Source organism: Triticum aestivum, chromosome 3A (assembly GCF_018294505.1).
Source record: "Triticum aestivum cultivar Chinese Spring chromosome 3A, IWGSC CS RefSeq v2.1, whole genome shotgun sequence".
NCBI classification, from domain to species: Eukaryota; Viridiplantae; Streptophyta; class Magnoliopsida; order Poales; family Poaceae; genus Triticum; species Triticum aestivum.
The window spans coordinates 44,681,858-44,691,493 of record NC_057800.1 but is presented as its reverse complement, the minus strand read 5'-3'; the positions used below and the strand labels follow the sequence as shown (position 1 = coordinate 44,691,493).

The following is a 9,636-nucleotide window of genomic DNA, read 5'->3' as shown; positions in this document are numbered from 1 at the left end:
AGGAGAGGCAGGCAGGCGACGGAGGACGGAGGTGGAAGAAACGGGGGAGACCCTCTATTCTTGGTCATTTTTCCCCAAAGGGAAAATTGACAGATGGATTTGAAATGTGCATTTGGATTTCTTTTACACTGCTGCAGAAATTGACAAGAATCCCTTCTTATTCTTTGCGAGAGGAATTTGTAAGTTAAACTTAAGAAGGATTAATGATCTGCTCGGCTAGTTAAGGCGGACGCAAATGTCCAGTGATACGTGACGAGTGTGATTGTGAATTTTATGGACGAAGGTGACCATGAAAGGAAGTGTGCTAATTGATACTCCCTCCGTTCCTAAAAGTAGTGCGCATAAAAATTTCGTAAAAATTCCGACATGTAGTGCGTATCTCGTTCCGCGAGTGATTTTGGACGAAATTGCCCTTCCACCGAACAGCCAGCGCCCTACCCCACCGCATAGCCCCATCGCCTCCCTCCCCCCCCTTATCTCTTTCTCGTCGCCGCTTTTCCCCACCTCCTGCTCGCCTCGATCCCCAGCGGCCTCCCACCACCTGACCTCCTCACCGATCCCCACACTCCTAGTTCATCCCCACCTCCCGCAACACTTCCTCCCCCTCTCCCATCGATCTCCGCCTCACGACAGGAGCTGTCCAATAGATCGCGGGCGAGAGGTGTGGTGGAGCCGGCGGTCTGAATGGCCGGAGGAGTTGAGGAAGAGGTGAGGAGGAAGGTTTTGGCTCTGTTGAAGGAGGCAAAGGCGACAATACAGCAAATCGAGCTGTTGCTAGGCCAAACGCCCAAGGTGGACGGTCCAGATGCTCAACGATTCGGCAAGCGGCAGCTGGAATTCGAACAAACAGAGGAGGAAGAAGAGGAGGAGATCTCTGGCGAGGACTGCGCTGGAGACTGGCTGGATGCCCTCAGTAAGGAGGACCTGCTCGAGTACGTCAACAGATTTGATGGCGGCGACGCTAACCAAGGTTCGCTCGTGACCCAGGATGTCGATGTCGGCGTCCGTGTAGAAGATGCCTCACCCATGCCGCTTAGTTTTGTTCATCACGGCGTCCATGTGGGCTGAGGTGACGCGCACATGAGGGCTGGACAGAGTTAGTGAAGGGGTATATTAGTCCCAAGTACATGTGCGAGCACAAATATTGGTATTGAAGCTGAATCTAAGACGCACTATATTTAGGAATGAAGGGAGTACCTCCGATAGATGGGTTGGTTGATTAAATGAATATAATTGGATCGATGTGTCATGAAATGATGTCATTTAAGGTAAGAATTCTTGTTATTTTGTATTAGTAAGCAACTCATGAAACTTGTTAGCTCATTAAGTCAATGATCTGAAACCAGTGATTGACTGAGTTCCATAAGAAGTGAGCTACGAATTGGGCTACCAAAAGCTTATTAAGCTCACGACTACGAGCTTTTGATCTATCCCAACCTAAACTCCAAAGTTACTCATGTGGCCATTGAAATTTTCTTGAAAGTTCCATAACAAGCAGAGACTGCATACATTCATCTACCATATGAATTTCAATCTCAATTACTCAGTGATGGCAGTTCAAGAAGATCACCCAAGTGAACATCATGATCTGGGAGTGTTCCTTTAGAAAACTACTCCCAACAAACGCTTGAGAATCGCCATGCTAAAATAGATGTAATTGGCATGTTGTGAAGAAAAATTGACATGCTAGTAGAAAAATTGCCAGGAATTTTTTGTGTTGCAGCGGGGTAATTGCCTTGCGTTTTCGAGGATTTGCCATGATGCAAAATGTAGAATCGCCAGCCTAAAAAGGAAAATCCAACCTGTTTAGATTTGCCATTCTCGCAGAAGAAAATTGCCATTCTACATCTCAGGGAATTGGTGAAAATTTTCATGCTTTAAAAACCAAATTTGTCATCCGTATGTGTTCGCTCACATTGTCATCCTGAGCGAATTCGTCCACACATTTTGGGGGTCATTTTTATTTTTTGTATCAGTGGCTGGTATCTTGTGTTCTGCTAATGGATGTTTTTTGTTCAACACTGAGATTCTTTTTTCTTGTTTCAACACTGTAGTTTCAAACTTTTAATCATTGTCTATGTAGTAAATCTTCACAAATTTGTACTCCTCTGAGTAATAACTTTATGTAGTTGCATTAAAAGACTTTACAGTAACCGCAACCCATGAAAGTGTCATTCTAATCCCGAGCTCAAATGCTCCTCCTATGAACAGTAAAAAATTTAAAAAAGAAATTCTTCACAACAAATATTGCTTAGTTTTCTGGCTGCGGGCAAATTTTCATGATGAAATCACATTCGTGAAGGTCCAGAAAAATTAACAAAAAACAGCTCTTTATAAAGTGTTTAAAAAAATATTCTTTTAGAACATCCAACAGTGTTTGTTACAAAAAAATAATCTTTTTTACTATTTTCAAATTTTACTGTTCACACAAGGATGCATTTCATCTCAGGAGCAAAAACTCCATGTCCAGCCACAACCGTCAATTTTTAAAATCTCATCTACTTTCGGTCTCTGAATGGTGATCTACCCTCGCTTAGCTGTTCACTTCATGCATGTTCAGTCATTTTTAGTAACAAACTTTATACTCCCTCCGTCCGGAAATACTTGTCATCAAGATGGATAAAAAAGGGTGTATCTAGAACTAAAATACATCTAGATACATTCCCTTTTATTCATCTTCATGACAAGTATTTCCGGACGAAGGGAGTATTAATTTTCCTTGTGTACATTGCTTGCTAATATCTATAGTTATAATCTTCATTCAAGTACAGTTTGTACAGCACAACATTTTCTAGTTGCATGAAAATCCTAGCCAAGCTTCACTATCTATGACCATAGTCATTCAAGCACAGTTAATCTGTTTATTGCGCCATGTTTCGATTATAATGCATCAGGCCCTTCCAGTACAAGTAGAGATGTATGAAAAGCCAGTCAAAAGGTTCCAAGTTAAACTTACAGCCCAGTCAGGTGCCCTTCTCAAACATGACAAACATTTGTACAGTAAAGGCACCATGCTGTAATCGTCCACAATAACGGTATTATATATGAGCATCTGATAAATAACCCAAATCACCTAGTTTTCGGAAGCTCGCCCAATGTACCCTGCCAGGCTTTTGGAACAAGAAAGTACTATATCAGCCAAGCAATTCCATTTCCACCGATCTTGCTGCCCTCCGATGGCAATGGTGGAAGAGTGCTTGATACTGCTTCAGCAGCCCACTGCTGAGCGCACACCATCATCTGCATCGCAAGGCTGTCGGGGGTGTCTAGCTTACAAGTACTTGACCATCCCACGGCCTTCAACACTAAGCTTTGAAGCCTGGAGGTTTTTCTTCTTTGGCGCTTTCAGCTGCTGCAGTTTCTTGTTCATCTGCATGCATAACATGAAGGATTAGTGATCTAACTTCCACAACATGACATACCACATGCCAGCTACAAAATATGCTAGAAAAAAATCAGTCTAGAGGTGGGGGCAGAACCTTCAGCCGGCGCTGGTCTTGAACTTGTTGCTTAGCACGAGCCCGTATCTGTTCGGGGTCAATTTTGGACTGTGGACGAATGACAAAGTCCAAAGGTGATGCTTCTGGCCTAGAAGCATGCTGCCTAGAACCACTTTGCCCGGACTTGCGCCTGCACTCAGAGCACAGAAAAAATTAATTGAGGAAAGGGGAATAGTATGCGGACCTGCACCAGATGTCAAATGTAACTCAAATACGATGTGTGAGTAGACTTACTGAGAGAAGTCAGCATCAAGATCATCGTCTCTGGATTCCATTCCAGAACTACTTGATGAAGGCCTAAATCGAGAGAAAACATAACAAATAAGAATACAGAATAAGGACAGCTAACTCAAATTAGAATGTTGCCATTTGGATGATATGCCATCTAATAGATCATCAGTCATTCAGTCAATGAAAAGTGCAGTACTAACTTCTTCATCTGAGGCCTCCTGTAAGGAGCTCTTTCACCATCATATGCCCTCATATCCTCAAATCTTGTGCTCTTTTGGAATATTGGTCGACTCTGTATTTGTTCATTCACAGTTAGTCATACATAAGACTATGAACCTTCAGCACCAAATAGAAATGATTAGGAAGAACAAGAAATTACCCATTTATCAACCAGTTCCTTGGCTAATTTTCTGTTGGAAGTAGTCTCCTCGTCAGATTTTGACAAAAACATAATAACCTAGACATCGATAATGGGATATAGTCAGCAGTTAAGCACACCCCCAATAATCTGAACAAAACTTTCCAGAATGCAATCCTTAAGAAGACATACCTTTCCCAAGCCACTTTTCTTGAGCTGCTCTCTTCTGTCGAATTGCTCAAGATCAATTGGGAACTGTGTAAACAGAAACAAATCTTAAATGAGAAAGTAGGTCCCGAAGTATAACAGTGCTCTTATGCTGTAACTAATGTGGTTCCATGTCTCAGAAGGGAAAAAAAGTTTTTGCCTACATCTGATAGTAACTTCAGTACAGCAGATCGAATATTCATATTGGGCATGCTCCCATCAGGTAGAGGCTCAAGCCAGTTCTTCAGAAGAGTGAGTATTCCATGATCAAGGAATTCCTGCTGGAGATTCTTCCTGTGAATAGTCATATACAAATGATAAGAATTAGAACTAGTTACAATAGATAGCAACCAGATTAGCACCAGAGAGAAAGTTCTGATGCTACGAATGGCTACATCTGAATATCTTACTTTGAGAGAACTTCTATGAGGAGCGGAAGCTTCATGAGTTTGTTAATGGCTGGTTTATGTTGCCTATTTAGGTTGGCATCTTCTTCAGAGGCTACTTCAAACTCAGCAATGAACTGTTCAACTATAAGACCAATATCTGCACGTGGTCGGTCATTCTTCTTCTTCTTCTTACCACCCTTAAAGAGCCGCTCAATTTCGTCGTCCTCTTCAGCTTCCTCTGCCTGTAATGAAAAGAACAAATTCACATCGTGCTTACGCAAACAAAAAACAAACAGGATCAACAAAATGTTCTGTAATAAATCCCAAGAAATGTAAAAGCATGTAATTTTAATTGGAAACTGCTAAAATACGACAGGGTGTCAAAGCTCAGTCAAAAAGGCCCCTTTACCCCGTAAAACTACCATCTATTCCCCAGGGTTATCTGATTACATGACAGGTATATACTAGCATCATTCTTCTAGTTGAATACCAGCACCCATTAAGACAATCATAGCACATGACATATGTGTATTTCGTTATTCACCCAGGAAGTCCATAACCTGGCCGGCTTTGAAGTCACCATGATAACCATTGATATGAAATAAAACACCCTAGCCAAAGCCCATGTAAACCATTGATCTGATGTAGGGGCAAAATACACAATGAACACCTTAATTGGTTACCTTGCGTGAATCATAGGGAATGACATATTTATATGTAGTTATTCACTGAGAGAGTCCATAACCTTGCCGGCTTGGAAATCATCTTACTAAACCATTGATATATATGAAATAAAAAGTTTAGCCAAAGCCCATATAAACCATTGGACTGATGTAGGGTCAAAATACAATGATCACCTCAATCAGTTACCTTCAGCTAAAGAAACCTTTGATTTGACCATTACGATAGTTTGTCTAAACACTGAAACTAAAAGCATTACCAATGGCATATGAGCAGTTAAGTATGAACACCTGTGCAAAACGTCGAGGAGAGTGGCCATCATTATCATTGTCATAACGGTCAGCTGGGTCAACCCCAGTATCATCGATGAAATTATCATCATCTAAGGTTCTAACACCTTCTTCGTCATCCTGTTCCATGAGAAAAAAATGTTAGCACAGCCAGTTAATTTGTCCAAGGCTATGATGCTATCGTGGAGCAGAAACAAACTCAATTATCGTAAGACCTTAGGAAACAAAACAAAATTTAAAAATATGGTATTATGCACATGGAATTCAGTTGAACAGTGGTTCCAATTAGTATCATCAGAACAAGAGGCTGGCGACTGCTTATCATCAGAACAACGGATCAAGGAGAACAGTTCAATATCCTGAGCAGAAACCAAAGGCTATCCCAGTTATCGCTAACAGAGCTTTGCTTGCAAAATTATGACAGCAGAATCTTGATGGACCCGGAACAAATGCATTGCCTAAGCACAACTGGTTCAATAATAAGCACACACATTTAATAAACATACAAATAACATCAACTTAACCACAGTTTAACCAATAGAATCGCCGCTTCAATCTGGACTATCCAAGAACCCTTTGTAACCAAGCTCAGGAGCTGCTAAAACCGGTATAAGGCGCAAGTCTTTACTACTACAACATACAAGCACCTACAACTGATTAAGAGTGATGAACAACAGACTGAAAGAAGATTGGAAGCAATGGTCCTCACCTCTGAGCCGTCCCCGGCGATGGTATTCCAGAGCTCCTGGATCTCCTTCTCCCCCTCTTCATCCTGATCCTCACCCCTATCCCCACCCCCGCGTCCACCGCCGGAGCCCTTGCCGCCGGAGGACGAGCCCCTCTTCTCCCTCACCATGCCCACGTCCTCCTTCCTCCTCTTCTTCTCATGCTTGTCCTTGCCCCCGCCCCTAGCGAGGTCCCTGAGGCTCGAGGACCCCTTCCTCTTCCTGTCGGCGTCCGGGTCCCCGCCCACGTCGTCGTCCGCCAGCCCCGCCGCCGCGTCCTCGCCCCAGTCCTCCAGGTCGTCGGCGGGCATGCCGCCGCCGCCGTCGCCCTTCCCGCCCCCGCCCTTCTTGAGGAGGCGCTTCCGGGGCCTGGAGGAGGACCCGTCGTCGCCGCCGCCGCCGCCGTGCACGGGGGTCGGGGAGCGGTCGCGGTTCCAGTCGGCGCCGTCGTCGTCGAGGTCGTCCTCGAGGCCGTCGTAGGGCTGCGCCCCGCGCTCGGGCGAGGGGGAGCGGGCGTCGGGGTCCATGAGCTGCTCGCCGTCCTCGTCGAAGAAGCTGCGGCGAGGGATCGGGGGGTCAGCGCCGGGCGGGAGAGGGGGGAGGGGGGGGGGAGGGGGGGAGGGAACTTACTCGTCCATGGCGTCGGCGGCGAGATGCGGATCGGAACCCTAGCCTCGGTGTGAGTGCGTGACAGAGATGGATTAGAGAGGAGGAGCTGGAGACGAAGAAGGATCGGGGGAAGGTGGAAGACAATACTGGGCCGGCCTCTCGGCTTCGGCTTAGCCTTTTTTTTTCTTTGAGTGTCGGGCTTTGGGTGTTTGGTAGGTGGCATTAGACCCAACAAAGGACCGCGCAGGAAGCATACACTGTTTGGCCCATATCGCACGAACATTAAAGCACCTTCTAGCCAGGCCCGCTAGGGACGGCCAAATTGGCAGTTTCTAGCGAGCCAGGCTCGGCAGAAGCAGGGGAGGGGAACACGGCACTGAGCTCGTGCGACCATGAAGATGGCGCGAGCTCGCGGGCGTCTTCGAAAATTTGATGGGAGGATTGCGGCTCACTTCCCACCGATTCAGGCGCCCACTTTGCCTCGTCGCCGAGACTCACGTGCATCGGCACCAACGAGCAGGTAAGCGGCGCTCCTTCTCCGGCCGGCAGTCCACGGCGGCGGCGACTCGTGTCCTCATCTTCTCCGACCGTTCCTGCGTCTCCTTCGAGCTGCAGCCATGGTCTCTCTGAGTTCAATCACCCCCTTCTCTATGTCCTTTGTAGTTAGATCTGAGAGCGTGTGATAGGGTTTGATGTTCAAGCGTGTGGTAGGGTTTGATTTGTATGCATCTTGTAGCATGGTAGGGTTGATTCGTGTGCCGATCTGTGAGATTGTGTTGTTGTGGTAGCTATCGGTGATGGATTTGTAGCAATGCTACGGTGGTAATAGTGATGAACACAACGGATTTTGTAGCTAGTTGTGATATATGTTGCTTATATCGTAGATGCAAGATGGTAGTTGTTGGAAATATGCCCTAGAGGCAATAATAAAATGATTATTATTATATTTCCTTGTTCATGATAATTGTCTATTGTTCATCCAGAAATCGTAATATATGTGTGAATACATAGACCACAACATGTCCCTAGTGAGCCTCTAGTTGACTAGCTCGTTGATCAACAGATAGTCATGTTTCCTGACTATGGACATTAGATGCCATTGATAACGGGATCACATCATTAGGAGAATGATGTGATGGACAAGACCCAATCCTAAGCCTAGCACAAGATCATGTAGTTCGTTTGCTAAAACTTTTCCAATGTTAAGTATCATTTCCTTAGACCATGAGATCGTGTAACTCCCGGATGCCGTAGGAATGCTTTGGGTGTGCCAAACGTCACAACGTAACTGGGTGACTATAAAGGTATACTACAGGTATCCTCGAAAGTATCTGTTGGGTTGACACGGATCGAGACTGGGATTTGTCACTTCGTATGATGGAGAGGTATCTCTGGGCCCACTCGGTAATGCATCATCATAATGAGCTCAGTGTGACCAAGTGTTTGGTCATGGGATCATGCATTACGGTACGAGTAAAGTGACTTGCCGGTAACGAGATTAAACGAGGTATTGGGATACCGACGATCGAATCTCGGGCAAGTAACGTACCGATTGACAAAGGGAATTGTATACATGATTACTTGAATCCTCGACATCGTGGTTCATCCGATGAGATCATCGAGGAGTATGTGGGAGCCAACATGGGTATCCAGATTCCGCTGTTGGTTATTGACCGGAGAGTCGTCTCGGTCATGTCTGCATGTCTCCCGAACCCGTAGGGTCTATACACTTAAGGTTCGGTGACGCTAGGGTTGTGGAGATATTAGTATGCAGTAACCCGAAAGTTGTTCGGAGTCCCGGATGAGATCCCGGACGTCACGAGGAGTTCCGGATTGGTCCGGAGGTAAAGATTTATATATAGGAAGTCGAGTTTCGGCCATCGGGAAAGTTGTGGGGTTAATCGTAATGTACCAGGACCACCGTAAGGGTCCCGGGGGTCCACCGGGTGGGGCCACCTATCCCGGAGGGCCCCATGGGCTGAAGTGGAAGGGGAACCAGCCCCTGATGGGCTAGTGCGCCGCCCCTTGGGCCTCCCCTGCGCCTAGGGTTGGGAAACCCTTGGGGTGGGGGCGCCCCACTTGGCTTAGGGGGCAAGCCACCCCTCTTGGCCGCCCCCCTTGGAGATGCATATCCTAGGGCCGGCGCCCCCTAGGGGCCTATATAAAGAGGGGGGAGGGAGGGCAGCCGCACCCTATCCCCTGGCGCCTCCCTCTCCCTCCCGTAACACCTCTCTCTCTCGCTGAGCTTGGCGAAGCCCTGCCGAGATCCTCGCTGCATCCACCACCACGCTGTCGTGCTGCTGGATCTCCATCAACCTCTCCTTCCCTCTTGCTGGATCAAGAAGGAGGAGACGTCTTCGCCAACCATACGTGTGTTGAATGCGGAGGTGCCGTCCGTTCGGCACTTGGTCATCGGTGATTTGGATCACGGCGAGTACGACTCCATCATCCCCGTTCTCTTGAACGCTTCTGCTCATGATCTACAAGGGTGTAGATGCGCTCCTCTCTCTCGTTGCTAGATGACTCCATAGATTGATCTTGGTGAAGCGTAGAAATTTTTTATTTTCTGCAACGTTCTCCAACAGTGGTATTAGAGCTAGGTTTATGCGTAGTTTCTATGCACGAGTAGAACACAAAGCAGTTGTG

General features: G+C 46.4%; 1 protein-coding gene across 1 annotated transcript; it reads right to left on the bottom strand.

The window, feature by feature from the left end:
• Window positions 1-2,841: 2,841 nt before the first annotated feature.
• Window positions 2,842-7,182, bottom strand: LOC123060122 (protein IWS1 homolog 1). The gene is made up of 11 exons (XM_044482692.1): window positions 7,012-7,182; window positions 6,366-6,936; window positions 5,657-5,776; window positions 4,707-4,927; window positions 4,461-4,590; window positions 4,282-4,344; window positions 4,111-4,188; window positions 3,932-4,023; window positions 3,735-3,797; window positions 3,480-3,630; window positions 2,842-3,370 (listed from the first exon to the last, which is right to left on the bottom strand). The coding sequence occupies exons 1-11, from the start codon at window positions 7,017-7,019 to the stop codon at window positions 3,272-3,274; spliced, it is 1,596 nt and encodes a 531-aa protein (XP_044338627.1). The 5' UTR covers window positions 7,020-7,182; the 3' UTR covers window positions 2,842-3,271.
• Between the last annotated feature and the right edge of the window lie 2,454 nt (window positions 7,183-9,636).